General features: G+C 47.0%; 1 protein-coding gene across 1 annotated transcript in view; it reads right to left on the reverse strand.

The window, feature by feature from the left end:
• Window positions 1-238: 238 nt before the first annotated feature.
• GFPT2 (glutamine-fructose-6-phosphate transaminase 2) overlaps window positions 239-24,189 on the reverse strand; it is a 42,393-nt gene continuing 18,442 nt past the window's right edge. Inside the window, exons 5-19 of the mRNA XM_004758986.3 lie at window positions 23,763-23,821; window positions 22,975-23,109; window positions 22,424-22,485; window positions 19,317-19,396; window positions 18,727-18,844; window positions 13,577-13,740; window positions 11,983-12,078; window positions 11,809-11,906; window positions 11,418-11,538; window positions 9,337-9,494; window positions 9,059-9,173; window positions 5,169-5,296; window positions 3,527-3,694; window positions 2,444-2,605; window positions 239-1,111 (exon numbers count right to left, since the gene is read on the reverse strand). Of these exons, the coding sequence (XP_004759043.3) occupies window positions 1,067-1,111; window positions 2,444-2,605; window positions 3,527-3,694; window positions 5,169-5,296; window positions 9,059-9,173; window positions 9,337-9,494; window positions 11,418-11,538; window positions 11,809-11,906; window positions 11,983-12,078; window positions 13,577-13,740; window positions 18,727-18,844; window positions 19,317-19,396; window positions 22,424-22,485; window positions 22,975-23,109; window positions 23,763-23,821 (1,709 nt within the window). The 3' untranslated portion in view covers window positions 239-1,066. The remainder of the gene's footprint in view (window positions 1,112-2,443; window positions 2,606-3,526; window positions 3,695-5,168; window positions 5,297-9,058; window positions 9,174-9,336; window positions 9,495-11,417; window positions 11,539-11,808; window positions 11,907-11,982; window positions 12,079-13,576; window positions 13,741-18,726; window positions 18,845-19,316; window positions 19,397-22,423; window positions 22,486-22,974; window positions 23,110-23,762; window positions 23,822-24,189) is intronic.

The following is a 24,189-nucleotide window of genomic DNA, read 5'->3' on the forward strand; positions in this document are numbered from 1 at the left end:
AGCAGACTCAACCTAGAGTCCCCAGTATCCTACAGTTTGTTGCCCCTGGAAAGGATTTTAATCCTCATGTTCACGTTAAAAGGATGCCCATCACAGGTGCAGGCACCATGCCATTGGCTACCAAGAAATGGGGCTCACTCCCATAGGACCCTGCTGATTTCCTGTTTTAAGGACCCCTCAACGTCTGAGTACATAAAAAAGAATGAGATTACCAGAAATCCAAACCCACAAGCCAAAAAAGAATTGTACTATCTTTATTGTCTTAAAATTGCATAGTATTTCGATTGTGCACGCTTTTAAATAGAGGGCAAGGTCGCCCACTTGAAACTACTCTCTTGCATGGGATAGTTCAAGCGTTTTACTATAGGTAGGAGCAGGGACCAAAATGCTGCCTGGGCTTAAAAAGAACCACAATCAGGTTGAACTGAAGTTGGAGAGCTGGGAGGGATTTATAGGCGAACAAACCATCGGAAGGACATTGAAATTTTGAAGGGCTTTATAGGAGGCGCAGGAAGATGATGGTGGTGGGGGAAGGCTTCCCTGGTGTCAGGGGACGGGATTCAGGGGCAGCCCAGAGAGGACAGGAAAGGAGAAAGGAGTCCAGAGGGGCAATGCCTTGTGCTCAAATCTGAGATGAATGCCCCCCTGCCAGGAGGCTGGTGGGTACATGGTCCGGGAGTTACCTTGGCTTCTGAAAGCCACATACTAGAAAAATAACTTAAAAGCTATACAATCATTATAAATATTTTGTCTTTTAAAACTAACTAGTGTTGGTTAAAAAAAAGGTTCACAGTTAACTCTGAAGAGAGCTGTGTCTCTATTGCACAGTAGTGGAAATGTCTGCTCTGATTCCCATGTATAAACCTCTGGCAAGTTCAGGACACAGAGAAACAGTATCTGCTGTAAGCAAAGCACTTGGGGTACAAGGCACGTGGCAGCTGTCAAGCTCTACTGGGCTCTACTTGGAACACACAGAATGCCCGCTGTTCTTCCCACTTGGGCCTCCCTGGGATGGGCCTCGAACCACACACTACAGGTGGCAACGGCCTCCTCAGGCTCTTGTTCTCTACTCCACGGTCACAGACTTGGCCAGATTTCTGGGGAAGTCGACCTAAAACGAGAGAAAGTACCCGCTCAGGACCCCATTGAGCTCAGCAACGTGCCATGTCACAAAGCCCATCATCCAAGTATCCGAACACAAGGAGATGGGTGTTCTGATCATCTTTGGCCATGAACTCGTTCCTGGAGACCTGCATCTTGGAAGTCTCAGAAGCAGTTCCTTATTCCAGAAACGTCACTCAACTACATAATGTTGAGTTCATTCAATAGACACATAGTGGGCACCTGCTTCATGTCATGCTGCGTTCCCACTATTAAAAGGATCTGGTTCGTGCTATTAAAATGAGTGAGCTCAGTGTGTCCTGTCAAATATTCACTTTTCTTGGAAGGATCACACATTCAATTCACGAGACTTATTAGTCCGTGGTGGGGGTTGGGAAGAAAATCTGACTGGGTTGGTTGATAAAGCAAGCTTCAGTTTTTATCTACAATGTCTTCTTTTGCTCACAATATTTTTTTTAAAAGAAGTAAATATGACAAAATGTTAGCCAGTGGCAGTTCTGGATTTGTATACCATTAGATATCTGTTACATTGTTGTTGCTGTTGTTGCAAGGTTATGCATCTTTAAAAGCATCTTGGATATTTTCTCAAAATAAAATTGTAATCAAACTTCTGTTTCTTTACACAGTGAATTGTATGCTCTCTTACACTTTTGTTGGTAGGATGGTAAATGGGCTCTTTTCTGGAACATAAATTGACAATACATGTTAGGAGTCTCAAAATGTTGAATCATTTGCTAGACTGAAGACAAGTCTTACATGTGGGAGAAAGATACATGTGCAAATATGTTCACTGCAGTTGTGATTTATATAGCCATTTCCCCCCAAATTAGCAACAGTTTAAATAACAGAAGACTGGCTAAGTCATCATAGCTACAATCCATGCCACAAGACTGTTGGAATATTGTACATGTTGCTTGTGGAAGTTATTATATTTGAAATACTGTAAATGTTGCTTCAATAAGCGCAAGACGTAAGAAAATACTTGTAAATATATTTAAAGGGAAGATGTAAAATGTCATTCTCAATATAATCTCAAAAAATGTTCAAAAATTCACATGCACAAGGCAAAGACTGGAATAAATTATTGAACTGGCTAATTAACCTTGACCCTCTGGGTGATATATAAATAGGCTACTATAACCTTCACAACCTTGCAACTTGTTTTCAAGGGGTCTAAGTTACTTTAAAAAGAAAGTTGTTTTAAATGAAAAAATTTCTCCTATGAATATTTACACCAAAAAAGCACTTAAGAATGGAATCAGAACTCCGGGGTTATGTTTTTTCCCCTGGGGGGGGGCACTCGGCGCAGTTTCAGACGTACATCGTAGCCTCGGAGCACAGCCAGATGAAAGGACAGCAGCTGCAGCGGGATCACACTCAGGATACCCTGGAGGCAGTCGACCGTGTGGGGCAGTTCGATCGTCTTGTACGCGAACTTGGAACTCTCAGTGTCGTCTCTGGAGCACAGGATAATCGGGCGACCCTACAGCCAAGAAGTAGGATCACAACACGCAGGTGGTCTCAGAAGGAATCACCCCTCACCTACAGCCGCGTTTCTGGGATCAACCTCATGGCCACGATCACAGTGATCTCTTGCTTTTGTTGCAGTTACGGGGGAGGTGATGCGCACAGCTGGCTCAAAGGACAGAGTGTTGGAAGCCGTTGGGTGAGTTTCTCTCCCTTCCCTAGTAGGGTGATCGCCAGCCTGTGGAATTCATTCAGCACCCACCTGTTGAGTGGCTTCCATGTGCCTTGCCAAGGGCAAGGGGTAGAGAAAAAACCATAAACCAGCCAATCAATAACTAATGATGAATTCTAGATAAGCGCCGCAGAGGCAACAAAACACGGTAATATGATCAGAAGACACAGGGGAGGAACAGCCAGCGCCAAGGCATGGAAGCAGAGATCAGCTTGGCATGAGGGCGAAAGAGAAGGAAGGGGCCAGGGGGTGCAGGCTTTGGTTGCTCTTGTTTTATGGGAAGCCACCGGAGGGTTTTAAGCAAGGAAGTAAAGTGGTTTGTGTTTTATAACTTCTGTCTGGCTACTTGTTTTATAACTTCTGCTGAGCCAGGCATGGTGGCAGCTGGCTGAAGGGTATTGTTGGATATTTTACCTCCCTGTACCTTCACAAGCCCTCCCAGAATGAATCCCTGGGGAGCTCTGTATCCCCCGCCTCCAGGCAGCTCCATACTGGGGCTCCGGGACAGCTTGGGCCAATCTGGGTCACAAGGTGTCCCTGAGGAGCCGTCGTGCTCATGGCCACAGGCTGGACAGTCATTTCTGAATGTGTGTTCCACTCATGAGGGGTAGTGTAGTCAAGCCTGCTTAGCATCAGGCCCGCTTATAATCCGTGTATGAAAGAGGACAGGAGAGAAGGGACCCCAGCCCATCTGAGACCCTTCACCTGGCGGGCTGTGACCTGCTGCAGGGCGTTCTGGCATTTGGCAAAGCAAGGGTCCTTCATGATGACCATGATGACGGGCATCTGCTTATCGATCAGTGCCAGGGGTCCGTGCTTCAGCTCCCCAGCCAGGATGCCTTCCGAGTGCATATAGGTTATCTCCTTAATTTTCTGGGGAAACACAAGTTGGGGTCCGTGTGACACTGGGCAGATGGGGCAGGTGGGGGGGGCCTGGAGTAGATGGCCAGAGGAGAGGAAGGGGAGCTAGGGGAGGGAGGACTCCAGAAGGCAGGGAGCTGAGGGCTGCAGGGCAGATGAATGGGTGAAGTGGCCAACACCTCGGGGCCTAGGGCCACAGCATGCACAGAGCCCAGCACACAGCCTATGTCCCAGACCACCCCCAGCATAGCCGCCATCTTGGATAGACAAGTCAGATTTGGCTCAAGAGCTGATTTGGCTCTCCCCTTCCACTCTCTGTCCGGGCCCCATGGCCTCCCCACAGTCACAATTTGTAATGGCAACATTGCATTCTGTCTAGATATACCTTCCTTCAATTATCTGATGGGTTGTTTCCCCCAATTCTAGACCATTAATAACTTCCAAAGCGTTCTTTCAACTTACTCACCAGGAAAAATCACACACACACTGGACTGTTATTGGAATTTTCCCCGATGTTTATGGAGATCCATTTCTATTCAGTTACCATTAAACCTATGTCACTGAATGGGTGAGTGTCAAAAGAAACATTTCTCAACTCCCCTACAACTATTTATTTTGGTGGTGGGGGGCACTGTTGGGAGTATAGCTCCACTGGGGATGGGAATGCTGTAGACAGCTGGAGTGCCAGCCCCCAGGAGACCACAGAAGGGCCATTGATGTGCCCCAACCGCGGAGTAAAAGCTTCTTTCTTCCCGTGAAGACTGACTCGGAGATACAGCTGAATATGCATCTTTTACCAGGACACTGGGGCACAGCAGCTGAGACCCCTTTATCCCGCACCAGGCGAGAGAGGCATGGGGGAGAGGCAAGTAGACTCCACCCAGGTCTTGCTCCTATTGTGCCCCCCCCACCCCATTGACCCCAGAAGCAGCATGCCCAGCCCTTTACTTGCTTTGGCAGGGATCAGAGCCTGCCCAGGAAGCATGTGGAATTTGGAGCTCACTGCCACTGGCGCCAACTCCAGCTCATGCACCTTGCCTCCCACTCACCCCTACTGCTTGTAAAACTCTCAGATGCAGGTGATGGGGAAGGATCAGGGACTTGCTCCCTAGGAAGAGGAGCGGAACCAAGCTGGGCCAGGGATGGTGCCCTTGGCTTGGGTCCCGAGTGCCCTCTCACGAGTGATGCTGTCTCCCATCTACTCTGGTTGGGCACTCCCATCCATGAGCAGCAAGCAGAGACTAGACTCAGCCCCTGGACAGCACCGCCCAACCCCTTGGTAGCCCCGCCATCCTGGCACCTGCCCAAGCTCCATCAGCTCTTGGGCTCCCAGTTACCAATTAAAAAAAAAAAAGCAGGCTGGTTTTCAAAGCTTATTCTGTTAGGATCTCTAGCTCCCTTTGGAAGTTTGAGGGCTAATAGGGATACTCTGCAGAGAGCCCTCATGCAGGGGCTGGTGGGCGGTGATGGGGAAGGGGAGGCTCACCAAAGCTCCTTCCAGGCACGTGGCATAGTTATAGCCCCGACCCATGACCAGGAGTGACCTCTGTGTGTACAGCTCCAGGGCCAGGTCGTGAATCTTCTCATCCAGCGACAGCACTTCCTTGATCAGCCCTAAATCGCAACAAATACAGCAGAGGCGATGCCAGTCATACAGATTTCATAGCACGATTCACACAGAAAAATCATGGCGTGTAAGACAGAGTTTAGGAACTCCCACCACTTGATGCACTTGGCTTCCTCACATTAGTTCCAAAGGATTTTAAACGTAGATTATGGGAAATAACTTGGTGATTAGCCAGGATTTTGTTTATGTTCATACTTTCTTAAGCTTGTAAGGTGATCAGGAAGGCGTTATTTCTAGCTCCATTTTATAGGTGAGGCAACTGAGGCTCAGGGCTGACACCCCCAATTAATGTCCTATGCCCCCACCCAGTCCACCTGCTAGGGACAAAACCAGTGTAGGTTGGACCAAAGTTTCCCAATCTTTTTGGTCTCAAGACCTCTTTGCACTCTTAAAAATGATTGTGAATCCATAAGACACTCAGCTTCTGTTGGTTCTATCAGTACTTACCAGATTAGAAACTGAGAAAATTAAAGATATTTTTATTCATTCATTTAAAAATCACAATAACCCCATTATACACTTTTAAAAGTTAGTGAGAGTAATGGTGCTGGTTTATATATTTTTTTAATTTTTTTTTTAGATTTTATTTATTTATTTGACAGAGAGAGAGAGAGTAGGCAGAGAGGCAGGCAGAGGGAGAGAGAGAGAGAGAGAGAAGCAAGAAGGCTCCTTGCTGAGCAGAGAGCCCGATGCGGGGCTCAGTCCCAGGACCCTGAGATCACGACCTGAGCCAAAGGCAGAGGCTTAACCCACTGAGCCACCCAGACACCCCACTGGTTTATATTTTTATAAATCTTTTTAAATGCCTGACTCTGTAATAAAGACATTAGATCCTCACACCTTTTCCCTCATTCAACCTGTTGTGATATGCTCTTTTGGTTGAAGTATAGGAAGAAAATTCAACCTCACAGTTTTATAGTTGGAGAAGGAAGAAACATTTACATTACTTTTTCAGATAATCGTGAATGTGTTTCTCTGATATTATATCAGACTCAAGAAATGGTAATGTCTTTTCTTTTAAATTAATTTATTTAAGTAATCTCTGCACCCAACTTGGGCTTGAACTTGAGTCACTGAGATGAGTCACATGCTCTACTCACTGAGCCATCCAGGTGCCCCAAGAAACAGTAATTTCTTAAAAGAGTAGTTGCCAATGTAGACTCTGAAATCACATCCATAAACATTTCCTACATTGTGACATTAAAATATCAGTCTAGGGCCCCTGGGTGGCTCAGTGGGTTAAGCCTCTGCCTTCGGCTCAGGTCATGGTCTCAGGGTCCTGGGATCGAGCCCCACATCCGGCTCTCTGCTCAGCGAGGAGCCTGCTTCCCCCCCCCCCCCCGCCTCTACTTGCCTCTCTGCCTACTTGTGATCTCTGTCTGTCAAATAAATAAATAAATAAAAATCTAAATCCCAGGGTCCTGGGATCGAGCCCCACATGGGGCTCTCTGCTCAGGGGGTGCCTGCTTCCCTTTCTCTCTGCCTGCCTCTCTGCCTACTTGGGTTCTCTCTCTCTGTCAAATAAATAAAAAAAAACTTTAAAAATATCGGTCTATCTTGCACTTATCTAAAGGGAGGTTTTACACATGTGTACTTTTGTAACATCACACATTGGCCATTTGGAAAATGTAGGTTCACTACATTATGCAAATTTTCTAAAAATGGACACATTTCATCATAAAATGTTTTTTTAAGAAATGACATATGTTCAAATCACCATGGCCTGATCAGAGATGCCTTTAAGTGGTGGGAAGGGGTTAAGTTCACACTCACCAGCTACAAGATTTCCCAGATACTGAATTTCACTAGAAAGCCTAAAGTTTATCACTGGCAAGAGATACTGTCAGTTTTTCTTCTTGAAGTGTCAGGCGAACTTTGCTCCTTTTTGAGAAAACGTCTGTCACATACTCAAGTTGCTACTCTAACAATCCCAGGGTGCTTGTCTTGGAAACAACCATCACACTCTCCAGGGTGCTTTATGCACACTTCCCATTTTGTCAAAGAGAACATATAAAATTTTGCAATTTACTAAGATTAATGCATTTTTCTGCATCGTGAAGGACATCTTTGTAAGCCAAGCTTGGTGCATGGCAGGGTGTGCTATGGTGCCAACGGTGGCCACCACTGCCTTTGCAAATGTCCACACAGCAAAAAAGGCAAACGTAAATATAATAAATATACAATATATACAAAATATATATACAATAAACTTACAAATATAAAATATAATAAACACATATTATATTTATATAAATATAAATATGACAAACATACATAATATACATAAATATAATAAATATTTTTATTATAAATAGTGTTTACGGTGAGACTAGCGCTAGGACTGCAGACCACATCTTGGGAACTGCTGACTTCAGTACTCAGGGTCGAGTACTGTTTTTACACCATTCATATCTGGCTTAAAGCGAAGAATTTTCTCATCCATATTTTCAGCCTGTTGAGTTGGCCAGATTCAAATCTTTGGGCTTTGTAAGGTTAGATGGTGATTTTCCTTCACCGCCCTTTCTGGGATTTGCCCCTGGCTCCTAGGAAGGACCCAGTCCTTCCCTGTCTCTGGGAGGAACTGCCTCCCAGCCTCATAACCAGACTGTCTAGGCTTCTCCTTGTCCAGGGGTGAGGTCTATTTCATTTCACGCTCCCAGGGCTGCACAAAGAACACACACTAGGTCTTTCTGCATCCCTGGAGCACAAGTGTCCGAAGGAAAGGCACTCCCAAGATAGCACATGGGGCAGGAAACTCTACTGGGCCCTGATCCCTGTGTGGTGAATGATTGCAGAAACCATGTTCTCCCCAAAGAGTCTGAGATTCTGGGTCATAGACACAGGATATCACAGACTACCACAGATGGGACCTAGCAAAAGAGGGGAGTTGGGTGAGACTGAAGGAATAACCTGGGAGAGGAAAAGACTCAAGGTCCTTTGTTCCTTCTCAGATATTTGCTGAGTACCTGTCCTGCCTGCACACCAGGCATCCAGCAGTGATGCTGATGGATAGGGTGGTATACTCGCAGGGCAGATACATCAGGTGGGAGACAAGCTAGTACATGGGAGAACAGGTAATTTCAGATCATGCCATGTGCTCTAAAGAAAAGCAATGGGATAACATTTTGTAGCTGGGACAGGGGATTAGGTAGCATGGCCAGGAAGGGTCCCAGGGGGAGACATCTCAACTCAGACTCAAATGATGAGAAGCCATCAGCTGTGTGGAGAGCCAGAGGAAGAGGGTTTCTGTAGAGGACAGGACCAGTACAAAGGCCCTGTGGTGGAAAGACCTTGGCACTGCTGAGCATCAGAAGGTCATGAGGTGGGGTGCCCAGGTGGCTCAGAGGGTTAAGCCTCTGCCTTGGGCTCAGGTCATGATCTTAGGGTCCTGGGATCAAGCCCTGCAACAGGCTCTCTGCTCAGCAGCTAGCCTGTTTCCCCCCGTCTCTCTCTGCCTACTCTGATCTTTTTCTCTGTGTCAAATAAATAAATAAAATCTTAAGAAAAATAAAAAAGAAGGTCATGAGGCATCCCAGGGAGGGAGGGAGGAAGTAGAGTGGAGGTCAGAGGTGTCAGGGGCCCAGTGTGCAGGATTCTTAAGCCTGGTGGGGCAGTGTGGACTTTAATCTCAGCCCAGGGGAGCTTCTGGAGGCATCTAGTGGTAACCAGGAAGTTTTCAGGAGGAAGAACTGATTAACAGCACTGTTAATGAGAGACAGTCATAAGGAAACTTTAGTTCTAGAACATACCAGGTAAAGACCGTAAGCCACAAATGATCTCTCGCCTTCTGTTTTGCAGTGAAATTCGGTCTTCGGACATCATCAAACCGAACATCACCAGGGAGATGAACTGACTTGTATAAGCCTGTGGATAAAATGGTGACTTAGGCAGAGCAGGGGTAAACGTGTGCTTGTGGACCACATGGGAACAAGCACATCACAGCCCACCCCACCCCCACACACCATGGCCCCCTACCACCCATCCCAGGGCCCTACCATCTCCCAGGGCACAGGTGGGAGGTGCTGACCTTGGTACTGGCCACGCCGATCTCTGGCCCCGCGTTGATATGGACACCGCAGTCTGTCTCTCGGGAGATGGAGCTACCCACTGTGTTGGTGACGCCCACAGTCAGGGCCCGGCGGTCCTTACAATAGCGCAATGCCAGGAGGGTGTCTGCAGTCTCACCTGCCACATGGGTCCCCCCTTTCAGCCATGTGTTCCCAGGACCGTGGCTCTGCCAGCTCAAGCCCCCGGCCCCCCAACTCATGTACTCTCACTCTTATGCGTGATCAGGGCCCTGGCACAGCTGGCACGTTCTCAGAAAGGAAAATCCATACTCGGCAATTTTTCCAGTTGATTCTCGGATTCAAGATTTGGCTACTCCTTATGTGGCAAGCACGTTCTCGTCGGTCATGGTTTCACTGAACTCCCATGGCAGCCCCATGTGAGTCATCGTCCCCCTTGAGGATAAGGTCCTCAGAGATGGAGGGAACCAGTACTGCCTTGTTCCCTCAGGTGACAGACGAGCCAACCCGTGTGCACCTGGCTCCCAGTGTCCTTACTAGGACTTTAAGCTGCCTTATTCAGAACGTGCTGAGATTTAACATTTAAAATGCACACATGCCCCGGGATGGCATTTCTCAAATACAACTTGTTTTTTTTTTTTTTTAAGATTTTATGTATTTATTTGACAGAGAGACAGCCACAGAGGGAACACAAGCAGGAGGAGTGGGAAAGAGAGAAGCATGCTTCCTGCCGAGTGGGGAGCCCGATGCAGGGCTCAAGCCCAGGACCCTGAGATCACGATCTGAGCTGAAGGCAGACGCTTAATGGCTGAGCCACCAGGCACCCCTCAAATAGATCTTGTTTTAAAGCAGAACACTTCTTGCAGCCTGCTAGTTTGAATTCAAAATTACCTTTACAGTAAAGCTACTTAAAAAGGTTCACAAATAAGCCAGCCCAGGAACCCTGTATTTTTAAGTCCTGAAAGCTCGAACTAAAAGAAATATGATCCAGTCATCATAAAATTAAACCCATTGACATCCACGTGGCTACGGCTTTTCGGCTGTACCCGTGTGTCCCCATCTCCTTTTTGTCTTCAGATGTGTCTAGGGCACTGCCCGTCCTCAGCACCAGGGCTCAGGGCTATGACGCAGGGAGCCTGATGGCTCTCTCTTCATCAACCCCACTCCCCAGCGGTTTTTTGTTTTTGTTTTTAATTTAATGAGAAGGGCAGAACAAAACGAAACAAAATCCTTTAGACACGCGTTGCTTTTCCATTAAATCCGCCTCTTCTCTTTGGCTGACCGGTCCCACCCAATTCATGAAATATTCTGAGCCTCTAACATTGGCATCTGAAGTCATGGGGCAGCTCCTGGCAGCCAGACGGTGGGTGTGCCCATATTTGTTATTCTGAGTTTGTCATTGAAATGGAAAGGGCCTTAAAAATTCAAATTGGGGGCAGAGTTCAAAAGCAGGCTATTAGGGCAATGCTGTTAACGTTCATGGTGATAATGACATCGTGGTTATGTGTTTTTTTGTTGTTGTTTTGTTTTGTTTTTGGTTATGCGGGTTTTTTTTTTCTTTTACCACTTAGAGATCCATCGTGAGATATTTATGAAACGACGCGATGTCTGGGATTGACTTCAAAATAACCCCGTGGAGGGGACAGGTTCATATGGATCTGGATGGCACAGCTCTGCTGAGCTAATCATTGCCAAGGACGGGCGACTCCTTACGTGAAACTTCACTTTTACAGAGATTTGGAATTTTCCATAATTAAAATGTTTTTTAAAATCCTTCTAAAGGTTGTGGAGAGTCCAGGCATATGGCTATGAATCACCTCCCTGACTCTCTGCCCAGCCTGGCTAAGATGTAGTGAGCCCTACACCTGAGCACTCGAGCTCGCTCGCTTGCTCTCTCTCTCTCCCTCTCTCTCCTCTGCCTCCCCCTGCCGGGAAGCAAGGGAACTGCAAAGCACGCACATAGTCCTTGAAGTGACTCTCAAACCAGCAGAATTTGAAAGAACTTTCTCCTCTCTAAATCCACCCTGCACACACCTAAGCACTTAGGTGAGTGGTCCCTTAAGTCCAAACCTATCTTCCTTACCTGACTGGCTGATGAAAAAGCAAACGTCATCCCTGAACACCGGTGTGTTCCTGTCCAGAAAATCGCTCGCAAGTTCAACCATCACAGGGAGCTCTGTCAGCTCCTCCAAAACTTGCCGTGTCTGAAGTCAACAGGAATGGGGACCAAAATCAGTCACAGATGCTACAGAGACACAGGCAGCTGGGCTCCTGGGGACGGTTTATGAAGTGGCTGGGTTCAGAAGGCAAGGGAATTCCAGGGATGGCCCGGAGATAGGCTCTTGTGCCAACTCTCATGCTGGTTCACGGGCACCAGATTTGGAAGGTCGGACACCGTAGCATCTAAGACGCATCTTGTCCTCAGCCACCACTCCCTCCCCAGCACCATCAAGGACCCAGCACCAGGCACTTACAGCCACAGCCGCGTGGTAACTGGTTCCACAGCCAATCACAATCAGCCGGCGGCATCGCCGAATTTCCTTCAAGTGGTCCTTCAAGCCACCCAGGAGCACTGAGGGGCACACACAGACCATTAATGCTGACCGACCAGGGAGGCGCCCTGGCCCAGGGCACAGACGAAGGATTACCTGTGTTGGTCTCAAAATTCACCCGGCCTCTCATAGTGTTGAAAACAGACTCTGGCTGTTCGAAGATCTCCTTCTGCATAAATGCACTGAAGTTACCTGGTCAGATAGACATCAGCAAAACAGGTCAGTTTTAAGCAACTTGCATGACCACTGCTTAACTTGCAATTGGGGTACAAAGCCGTTAAATAGTTACTTGGAGATGTGGAGGTCACTGTAGATTCTCAGGGGCCTCCCAGGGACTGTGGCCCCTAATGCTCACAGTGACAAGAGAGAGGGAAGCAGGTCAGATGAGATGACTACCATCAGTTGACATATTGGACCGTGCAGCTGGAAGGAGCAAGGGCTATAAGCAGCAAATGTGTGGCTTCCCTTAGCAAGGCCAGAGGAAAGGAAAACGCCTTGCCTCCAAAAACAAACCTATTTAGGGATGTACAAATGAAGTAAGCCCAGAGAAACAGGCAACTGTCTTTTGAACAAATACTTTCCTAGCTTCTTTATTAAAGGGAAATGTTTTCTGGGGCTCCAGGGTGGCTCAGTTTATTAAGCATCTGCCTTTGGCTCAAGCTGTGATCCTGGGGTCCTGGGACTGAGCCCCACATCAGGCTCCCTGCTTAGCCTGCTTCTCCCTCTCCAGCTTCCCTTGCTCATGTTCTCCCTCCCTCTCAAATAAATAAATAAAACCTTAAAAAAAAGGAAAGAAAAGAAAAGATAAGCCTTTCTGCCACCCATGCTTTTCTAGGGCTCTGATCTGAACAGAAGTGGATGACGTCAAAGGGATGATCTGGCCACAGCAGGTTAAGGCCCCTGGCAAGTGCTGCACCTGAAGCTTTGGAGGTGTCCACAGACAGGGTGGGAACATTCTCTGGGATACACACACATGTGATGCCACACATGGCCATGTGCTCTGTCTGCCACCTTCAGCTGAGGATGGGCACCAAGAAGCAAAGAAGGCAAGTGAGGAAGGTCAGGGAAGGGCTCTCTGAGGGGCTGATGTTTCAGGGTAGAGAATTAGAAGGAGCCAGTCAGGGGTAATGACCCCCAGGTGAGCAAGCTGTTGGCCGGCTGATGTCACCTTGAGGTGGCCTGAGAGGTGGGTGGGGTGTAGTGGGAAAAGGGTAAAGTGAGGTGGGGCCAGTCTGGGCGTGGGGCATTGTGGCTGTGGCAGGAAGTGTGGATTTTCTACTAAGAACAGTGAGATGCCACTGGAGGGCTTTAAGCAGCAGGATAAGAAGGTCTGACTCACATTCCTAAATGTTTACTCGGGCTGCCCAGTGGAAAAGGGGGTGTGGGGAGACAGGCTTTCCTTGGAAGGAGGAAGTAATGCTTGTTACTGCAGCCCTCTGGCCCACAGAAGAAATAACATCTGGGTGTCGGAATGTGTCCCAGAGAGTTGGTAAAGAGAGGTGGTGGACGGACTGGTCAGATCAAGCAGGGAGACTTGCTGCCTGGCTCTAGTCAGGAGCTCTCCAATGGCCGCAGCATGCAGGAGGGCTTTGATACCCATTCAGGGTAAGAGCAGAGTCTCAGGAGCTCCCCCATGGAGCAACCCCTCCTCCCCAAGGCCACTGCACACAGACCCTCAGAGGACACCTGCCTTTCATGATTTGCTGCAGTTCCATCTGCAAGGTCTGGATGGCTCGAGATGGGTCGTCACTGGCCGAACGCTTGACCCGATGAATGGAGAGTTTCCCATCAGCCACAGCGGCGATGTCGTCATCCTCGAGGAAGATGACGCGGTTGGTGTGTTCAATGATGGCGCTGGAGCAAGAGAAATGTCACAGATGGCGTCTGCGCTCGACCGTGAGGAGATGGCAGTCCCTGCCTCCCAAGTGTGGGTCCACATCAGGAGCATCGGAGGGCATTTTAGGAAGAAGAGGGACATCATCCTGTAAACCTTAAATCATACCTCCTTCCCTCACCCAGAATAATTGTGAAGCCCGTCCCACACATCCTATCATTTCATCTGTAAACACTGAAGCTTGTTTCTCTAAAAGCGAAGGATCATTTTTTAACTCAGATACCGCGATCACATCTAAAATCAGTAAGTTATTCCTTCATCTCATCAAAAATCCAGTCTGTTCAAATTTCCCCAGTAATCTCATAGATGTCCTTTTAGGACTGTTTTCTTCAAATCAAGATCCAGACAGTGTCACCTTTGAAGAACTGCTTGGCAACCAACACATTATTCTGAATCAGAATGGGAAAAAATGAAACATTTATCTTGCAGTTTCAAAATGATCTGGCTCTCAGAATAAGCCACTGTTTATGGAAGCAAGTGTCTCTTTCTAGAAGGAATATAGCTGGTAAGGAAGGAATGATGGCATTAGAAGAGTCAATTTGAGAACTCCTAATTATTTTATTTTTATTTTTTAAAAAGATTTTATTTATTTGAGAGAGAGAAGGAGTGCATGAACAGGGGGGAGTGACAGAGGAAGAGGGAGAAGAAGCAGGGTCTCTGCTGGGCAGGGAGCCTGACATGGGGCTCAATCCAAGGACCCCAAGAAAATGTTCTGAGCTGAAGGCAGACGATTAAGTGACTGAGCCACCCAGGTGCCCTGGACTCCTAATTATTAATCTTTCTGGGCAAGGGCTGTCAATGGCAGCTGAAACCAAGAGGTGAAAAGCAGAGAGCAGCTTTATAATGGATGGGTGACGCCGTCTGACATCTGAACCCTTCAATTGATCTTAACAGCACAAAAAGACAGATGATGATATACATATGCCTCCAGATGAAAGGACACACCACCACCTAGGAAGCAGTTTTGCCAAAAAAGTCAAACCCGAAGGAGATCGAGTTTCTAGACACCTGTGAACACCAGAGCACAGAAGTACGATGGGCAGGGGAACATGTGAAATGACACCACCAGGACTTCACTCAGCAAAATCCTGATAGCGGGAAAGTCATCAGGACAAGTGACTCGGTTTATTAACACAGGCGCATGAGCATGTGTGCGCATACATACACACACACACACACACACACACACCCTCTAAGGATAAAAGGGTGGTTTGAGAGTAAAGTACAAAATATGTCCACCGATGAAATGTGGGGTCACTGTACTTCCCTTTATAAAAGTTTTGTCTGCATGGAAAATAATAATGATTTTTATCTTGCAAAATGGCAATACAAAGATTCTTTGTAAAAATAAATTGAGTTTGGGGTACCTGAGTGGCTCAGTTGGTTAAGCGTTTGCCTTTGAGTCAGGTCATGATCCCAGGGGTCCTGGGATCGAGCCCCACATCAGGCTCCTTGCTCATTGGGAAGCCTGCTTTTCTCTCTCCCTCTGGCACTCCCCCTGCTTGGGCTCACTCTCTCTTTGTCAAATAAATAAATAAAATCTTAACAGAAAATAAACTGACTTAGAAAAGTTGGTAGGTGAAAAAGCAAAAGTAATCAATGACACAAGCCGTGTTAAAAAAAAAAATGGACAAAGGTGGTGCTTATAGGATTCTGGGAAGGAAAAAACCCTCATCCTACCCAGTGCCACACCCACACATGTCCCGTGCATGAACTTTGTAACTCCTGATGCAAAGTTGAAGAGAGAAATGATCATGTTCTAAGACCCTGAGAGATGTGTCTCCAGACAGATGATTGGGAAGAAAGACAAGGCCACTGTCGCGGAGAAAAACACTTTACACAATATATACCCATTGTGTAAAAAGTCAAAAACACAGAGTGAGAGGGAGAAGATGGCCTGAGCCCATCTCCAAGAGATAAACACTGGTTACATCGCCCTGCCCTCCATGCAGAGTTTAAAACAGGCATCGATGTGTGCATGGACAGCAGTACGTTGAAAAAGAATCGTTTTTATTTACGAAATGCATGGTAGCATAATCCCTTATTAACACTATTGACCCGGGATGACTGGGAGGCCAAAGAGATCTTTACATTTCTCTTTAATGATTCTCATACTAAAAAAGAATATATATGACAGAAAATTCATGAAGGAAAATGCAAAAATTAGAAAAGAAATGGATGTATTTGCTAAAGGATAAAAATGATGGTTCACATAATTATCTGGTTTGTTAATGCATATTTCTATAGAGCTCAGACCATAGAGCATGGATGTCTTGGTATCCCATATTTTCACCAACATTTCCCATGTAACTAATTTTAATGGAATCATAATTCTAAATAGTCTCGTTCCTAAGTGGATATATGGTGATATACATAACCTCTTTACAAACGTGGAGGTTTAGGAGATTTCACCCACACTTCTTAGTATTATAAATATAAGTGTCATGGGAAATATGTTGTTTAAATGTATATTACTTAATAGATACAGAGTTCTTGCATTTTGAAAAGACTAATATTTCTATTTTTCTTTTACATTTTGGGTATTCTTCCATAATATGTTCTTTATAATATTTTATGTTAATATGTTGGCCTCAAATTCATCTGTATTTTTGTTATTATTATATGCTTCATGACGAAATTCTAAATCATCACCCTATTGATATTATTGATCTTAATTAGAATAATGACATTTTTATTATGTCACAATAACATTATTAACACCTTTGGTTTATTTTTCTCATTTTTTTCTCTAGAGAACCATCTAGGATATATGGTATATTACGTAGCCAAAATCTTCTGTAATTGGGATTAAATTGTTTTTGAGGGTTTTGGAGGGGTGGGAGGGTTGGGTGAGCCTGGTGGTGGGTATTAAGGAGGGCATGTATCACATGGAACACTGGGTGTGGTGCATAAACAACGAATCTTGGAACACTGAAAAAAATAAAATTAAATAAAAAAAAAAAAGAATAAACCATCAATCAATCCATCAATAATAAAATTTAAGGGGAAAAAAAAAGACTGTTGGCCCAGCAGCTAGATAGACCCAACATGGAATCCTCATTTCTGCCTCTTAATGAGATCATCCTGACAAAGTACCGCCTCTCCCCCCCAGCCCCCAGCACTGGGTACTGTGTTGTCCCTAAGGCTCCACCGGGTGCCTTCCTATCTGGGAGGGCGACCCCTCTCATTCTCACTTTGCAACAACAAACTGCTGGCTTTCTGGTCTATGCACCACACCCTGCAGAATCACCTCGTCAAGTTCCCCAAACCTAAACAAAGGAATCCTGAGGATTTTAATCATTAGCATCAAATTTACGGGTTAATTTAAGGAGAGTCAGTGTCTTTAAAAAATGGTTTCTAGGGACACGTGTGTGGGTGGCTCAGTTGGTTAAGCAGCTGCCTTTGGCTGAGGTCATGATCCCAGCGTCCTGGGATTGAGTCCCACATCAGGCTCCTTGCTCAGCGGGGAGCCTGCTTTTGCCTCTGCCTGCCATTCTGTCTGCCTGTGCTCACTCTCTCTGACAAATAAATTTTAAAAATCTTTTAAAAAAATAGTTTCTAATTATTCAAATACTTTTAAGCCAATTAACTTTTTAAAATAATATTTAGCCTTTTTACCCAGGTAGGGGGGACTCTCTCTATTGAAATCTGTTCTTGTTTCTCCTGGTGAACTTTTATAGTCTTCTCCAAAGGGATTCTGGATAAATTTTGTTAAAATTCGTTTTAAGGGATTAAAAAAAGCTTTTCCAGTTCTGGTAAATAGATGCCTTTTTTTGTTGTTGTTCAGGAAAGTTTTGCTGAGAGTTCACGTGAATAGGGACAGAAGGAAATTGGGTGGATATGGTCCCACTGCCCTTTGCAGAGGATAGTTTACTGCTGGGAGGTCAGATTTCCACACCTCCATTCTCTGACCAGCCTCTAAGGATTAGTTCTAACAGGCTTTAAGTTGCATTTTAAAAGCATATGGTTCTATTGCCTACGCATAATTATTTCATCTCCTTTGCAGGCGTTCATGCCTTTTTTCTTTTCTTTTCTTTTCCTTTTTTAAGAAACATTTAGCATATTTCTTTGAATATAAGGTTAACAGTAATCTTAGGGCCCACAATTATCTGATATACTTCCAAGACACCGAAACTGCAGCAAGCTGTAATTGCAAGATGCCACGGACAGATGCTAAAAATCTGTAAGACGATTGTGTGTCTTAGAATCACCGAAAGAGGGTTAGCTTGTCACTGAAATGGTGCTCTAAGGAACACAGTTTGGGAAATGCTGCCTTTCCCCATCCGTATGGAGTACAATGCTGGCTGTGGACAGAACCAGACTTGACAGCCAAGGGCTCTAGGTTCCTATGACTCCGTGTGTTCTGGGAGATCTCGTCTGATGTCCTCCATGCTTCCTCCCTGGTGTGGGAAGACCCTCCAGGAGGCTGGTAGGTAGGAGGCACGAGAAGGGGAAGCAGTCGTGGTGTTTATGGCACTTTTCTCCTTCAACGACCGGGAAAGTGTCTCGGTCTTTTCTGAGTATGTGTGTATGTGTGTGTATAAATTTTTTTGCCCTGAAATGAGTATGAAGCAGACTTGTTCAAATTTCAGAGTTATTTGCTTTGTCTGTTTTAATGACAACACAGACTTTGAAATCAGTGGGACCAAACCCATAAGTCTTGGGTCTGTCTTTTATGAGCAGTCACACGTGGGCAGAGGCAGGTGGGACACCTGTCTCCCCTAAAGGGAGCAGCCTTTGAATGATCCAGACAGCCTGGGCCAGAGAGAGCTCAGTCCAGCGTGCTCAGAGGAAGGGTCCCAGAGATCTGAAATCTGCCATCCTCCCTGCCCGCCTTGCCCTGAGAAAACAGCTGAAATGAGGGGCTGCATTAGGAATGGTGGTATTTAACCCTTCCCGTTTGATTATGCCAGCCCCGGGGAAGAAAGGCCTCACGGCTCAGCTACCTTGCATCAGAAGCGAAGAAGAATTCCACGGCCTTATCGCCAACGGCATGAAGGCAGGTCGAGCTGTCCAGCCTCTTCATCCTCGTTTTGCAGATGTTCTTCACATTCTCAAAATTGCCTGGCGGATGACGGAAAGGATCGCAAGCCCCATTAGACGGCTTTGTTTGAATAACATGAAGCAAGGCTCCAGCTTCCCCTCTGAATATGTGTGGGAGACGTTTGCAATTTTTAGCTCTGGCTGCGTCAGCCAAATCGTGCTGATGATCCCCAAATAGCGCAGAACCGCTGCAAGAGCATTTCAACGGCTGCAAACCAAACTGAACTAAGTCAGCACGCACCCCAGAGTGCGAACGCCTCTACAGGCTTCAGCCGCGTGCCGTTCCCCGGACTTGTGCGTGTCTTTGAAAATATCCAGGATAAAGAACTTTTGCAAAAAACAGCAGCGCTGAGTCTCCGCGGCAGGAAACCCTCTCCAGCCTGGAGCCCCGGGGGCAGGCTGGCCCCAGTGGAGGGAAAACGGGCTGTCTCCGTGGGGGGCTGCCTGCCCTGGAGCCCCGTGGCCTTGTTCAAGCCCTTCTCGAAACACTTACGCGTCCTATACAAGATGGGGATCTGTTCCGTGGAGAGTTTGTATTTGCTCCGCACTCCAATGAGCAGGGGGCTGCCTCTCCTGCAGAGACAAGAGGCAGTCAAGGGACTTGTTGCCTTCCCCCAACCCTGGGGAAGGGCTAGATGGCATCTGAGCACTGAGGAGGGTTCCCTGCATCCAGCCGCCCCCCAGCCCCCGGGGCAAGTGTCCTCTTGAGATGCCACAGGATAGAGTCCTCCACCCCTGGAAGATACTCCCTGGCTTAGAGCCGGGACCAAAAGGCCAGCAGGAGAATTCCAGCTGGTTTCCATGGTACCACCCACCTGTCCAGGGAACCCACACCTGGTTAGGTCACAGAGGCTGAGACATTAGTAGGTCCGGGCAGCTGCAGGAACATTCAGTGTCTCCAGCTGGCCTCTATTTGCTGCCATCTCTAAAAAGTGGCATCCCCCATGGCCTAGGATCTGCCCCAAGATTCTCTCCCCACTCCCTGCCTATCCCCTCTCCCAATGCTTTTGCCTGACTCAGTTGTTCTCCAGCTTTGGGGGCATTATAATGACTGGCTTTGGATCTGCCCAACTTTGGGGGCCACTGAACATGCCTTCAAGGGGGTGGTCTTGCTGCCCTGAGTGATACTTCATGTGTCACAGTTTCAAACCTCTGACCTGTGGAAAGGTGGACTCCATCACAAAGGGGACAGTGCCTTGGGGAATTCCTACAGCTGACCTGAGTGAGTACCTAGCACCCAGGTTTCCTTTCCCAATCCCCCTCTGGCTTCTCCAAGTGAGGGCACAAGATCTGTGGCTTTAAAGAAGGTGCTGTGAGCCCCTTGAGTATTTTGGACCATCTTTTATTATATCTAAAGATATAATGTACCTTTAAAAAATATAAAATATAAAGAGATAGGGGCGCTTGGGTGGCATAGTGGATTAAGCATCTGACTCAGGTCATGATCTAGGGGTCCTGAGACTGAGCCGCACATGGGCTCTGCGCTCAGCATTGAGTCTGCTTGGGATTCTCTCCCTCTCTCTCTCTGCCCCTCCCCCCACTCCTGCACGCGCACGCACACACTCTCTCTCTAATAAATAAATAAACAAATCTAAAGCAAAGAGGAGACACGATTCTGGGTCTAATGGGGATCCAGCTTAAACAGCCTTTATAATACTGACAATGAGAAGATACTGTGGTTATCTAATTTTCTTGGCAAAAGTCTCTCCCAGATTTTATGTCGTAGATTGAGCTCTGTGGTTTCTCCCAGCCTTGCCACCAAGAATGCTCCCAAGACATCCCAAAGATTGTTCTGGGGGTTACAGAGCCACTAGCTGAAGCCAATTTAGAAACATACGTTCTTCACACTGCCACCTTCTCCGTTCATTTAAAATGGCAATACCAGGATAACACCAGATTTCTAAATTTGATAGGGATCCAGGCGTCTCTTACAATTCTACGACTGAAGGAGGTAACTGCTGTCCATTAGGTCCTAGCCTAGAAAGAAACTGAATCATGGTACTTTCACATCACTTCTGGCCTAGGAGTCAGTGTGAGACAGTCTTGTCTCGTCACTGGGCATCTCCCAGGGCCACTGGGGCATTCCTGATGTCTTCTTGGAACCTTCAGAGTGAAGCCTGCCGCCCCCAGTGCACCTGGGGCACTGCAGAGCTGGGCCTCTGTCAATATCCTCACTCCTCGCCAGCCCTTGAAGTTCAAGGGGCACTGTGCTCGTGACCTTGCTCCAGGCTGTCTCCCATGCCTGGCACACAGCAGGTGTCTGCAATTACACAATGGAACAGCAGAAAGTACCACCACTGCCCCCCACCTCCCAACTTCCTGGCCTGCCTACAGATCCCTGCAGCACTGAGCTTACTCCGGGACCCTTGCTTTTTCGCTCATCTGGCTCCTTCTGCCGGACTCCCCTAGGCTGACACCTGCCCTCATGGCATTGTCCCCCACAATCCCCAACATAGAGCACCAAGACATTCTGCCCTACTGTTCTCTTGCACAGATGTCCAGTCCTTAAGGGCAGGACCAGATTGGGTGTCACTAGGTCCCCAGAACCCAGTGTAGAGTAAATGCTCAAAGAATATTAGTTGGATGGATGGAGGGAGGGATATGCAGATGGACAGATAGATGTGTGGATGGATGGTCAGACTGATGGTCTGGTGGATAATTAACTCATCTGAATATAAAAAACAGGACAACACTCACACCCTCACTTGAATGAATGCACACAGTGCTGGGGTCCTTGGGCCCTAACAGGGGGCCACAAGGGCTGACCCAGGCCCTGTTGGCTGATTTCTAGAACACCCATGCTGTGAAGGTGATGAACCTCTAGCTCAGGGCTTTCAAGGCCTCGGCAACAATTAATGTTCCTTTGTTCCTAGTTTCATGCTCATAATTTTGCTTACATTTTCTTGGTGTGTGTGTGTGTTTAAGATTTTATTTATTTATTTGCCAGACTGAGAGAGACAGAGCACAAGCAGGGGGAGCAGCAGGGTGGGACTCGATTCCAGGACCCTGGGATCATGACCTGAGCCGAAGGCAGACTCTTAACCTCACAGGCACCCCATTGCATACATTTTCTTTTTTCTTTCTTTCTTTTTTTTTTTTTTAAGGTTTTATTTATTTATTAACAGAGATCACAAGTAGGCAGAGAGGCAGGCGGAGAGAGGGGGAAGCAGGCTTCCCACTGAGCAGAGAGCCTGATGTGGGGCTCGATCCTAGGACACTGAGATCATGACCCAATCTGAAGGCAGAGGCTTAACTCACTGAGCCACCCAGGTGCCCCACACTGCATACATCTTCTAAAGAGAACCTCGAGTACTGGTCTGGAACATGGATCTGCCCCTTGCTACATACAATTTTACTTTTACTTTAAATTTGTTGTCAACTTCTGAAAATCTAGAGCTTCCAAATAAAAATCCAACTTTCTGGTTTCTCTTGTAATAATCAGAAGCTGTGACCACAGATCTGGTGGGGATACCCAAGCCACAGCTGTCCCTTAGAGACTGCCTTCCGGTTTGTCAAACGCCCCACTTCTCCCCTGGGCAGCAAGCTAAGCAACTGCACGTTATTTATTTATTCTTGAAATGTCACTCTGTTGAGCCTCACCTGGTGGCAACGGCTTCTCCCGGGTAGTGGATGCTCTTGAAAACCAACGCAAAGGCCCCTTCCTGTGAACACAGCAAACTAGAGTGAGGAACGACACGCTCTGGACCCACCAGTCTGGCCCACTGCCCCAGACAAGGGCCACTCCTCCTGCTGCGTGGGTCCTGGGGTCACTCCCTCAGGGGGCTGAGGGCAGGACAGTTCGTGCAGCATGATGGCAGGAGGAGAAAGGGAAAACAGCAGGTACCATGCTGAGGAACCAAAGCCCTCTGTACCTTAACTTTTTTTTTTAAATTTAAGCTTTTATTTTTTTTTTTAAGATTTTATTTATTTATTAGAGAGACAGAGACAGAGACAGAGCATAAGCAGGGAGCGTGGCAGGCAGTGGGAGAGGAGCAGGGAGCCGGGTACAGGACTCAATCCCAGGACTCAGGGATCATGACCTGAGCCGAATGAAGGCAGATGCTTGACCCAGAGAGCCATCCAAGCGCCCCTGTGCTTTTTTAGCTTCTTACGTCAAGCATACCAGAATAGGTCTGGTTCTCTTAACTCACCAACTGCTGAATGACTCTTTCGACCAGTGTTGAAAATGTAATGTCCTCAGTTTCTCTGTTGTCAAACACATACTTAATTAGCTTGGCGATGGTCTCGGTATCTGTTTCTGACTCAAACTCGTACCCTTTGCTTTCCTGGAATATTTCGTGGGACAGAGTGTCAGAGAACCGGCATTGAGTAACGCCGCTCCCTCTCCTCCCTTATGACCCACCCTGGCAGCGACTTCAGATAAGAACAAGGAAAACGGGGATCGGAAATGTCTGCCAGAAGCACAGAGCTCAGCACAGCTGAGTCATTCCAGTTATTCCCTGAGATCATCCTGCCTCAGAAGCCTGTCTCTGCCCTTAATCTGGACATTGCAAAAAAACAGTAGGCCAAATGATCAGAGATGTTGAGTCAAATCCACCCACATCCCAGCCCACACCACAACCTCTTCATACGTTAAACACTCGCCGTCTGTTTTCCCACCCCACATTCCATTTGGTGTATGAGTTGATGTGTTATGTCAACACTTTATGAAAGTGCAGACACATTAATAAGAAGTTCGTGTTCTTTGGCTTATGGGAATCTGCAATACACTGGAGGTACGTGCAAAGGCCCAGTTATCTTCTCCAGCAAGACATGGGGAGCTCGGCCAAGCCGGGACGACATTTATCCAACGCTCACATGTGACTGAGAGCGGGTCTCACTCAGCTCCCGCCTCTGTTTCCAGCGGGAAACGAGATGGTTGGAAAGTTCTCAGGGAAGACCACTTAACTTCCACGTCAACCCAGGGGAAGGATCTTACCAGAAACTTCCTCAGGTCTTTGTAATTTGTGATGATCCCGTTATGGATGACTACGAATTCTGGAAGAGAAGTATGGCGAAGACAGAAATGCTATGAGAAAGTGACATTCAAGCCAGAAATGAGGACAGTGGTCTGACAGCTTGAAACTCGGCAGCTCAGCTACCACCAGGTCCGCTGTGTAGCAAACATCACTGAGGCTGATGAGAGCTGATGACTACCATCTACCACCACCTCAGTTCAACCCTGAGGAAATGCACAGTTCTCTTCGGGTAAAGAGCACATACCTGCCTGACCTCGCACAGGGCTCTGACCTGTAGCCTACAGCATCCTCAAACACACTTTGGTATTTAGGTAAAATGGGGCAGGATGAAGTCTTCGGAATCTAGAAACTAGCCCAGGCAGTCCCAACCTGCTTTAGGCTAAATGA

The sequence above is a fragment of the Mustela putorius genome, unplaced genomic scaffold (assembly GCF_011764305.1).
Source record: "Mustela putorius furo isolate JIRA1106 unplaced genomic scaffold, ASM1176430v1.1 tig00003923_pilon_pilon_pilon, whole genome shotgun sequence".
In the NCBI taxonomy this organism is placed as follows: Eukaryota; Metazoa; Chordata; class Mammalia; order Carnivora; family Mustelidae; genus Mustela; species Mustela putorius.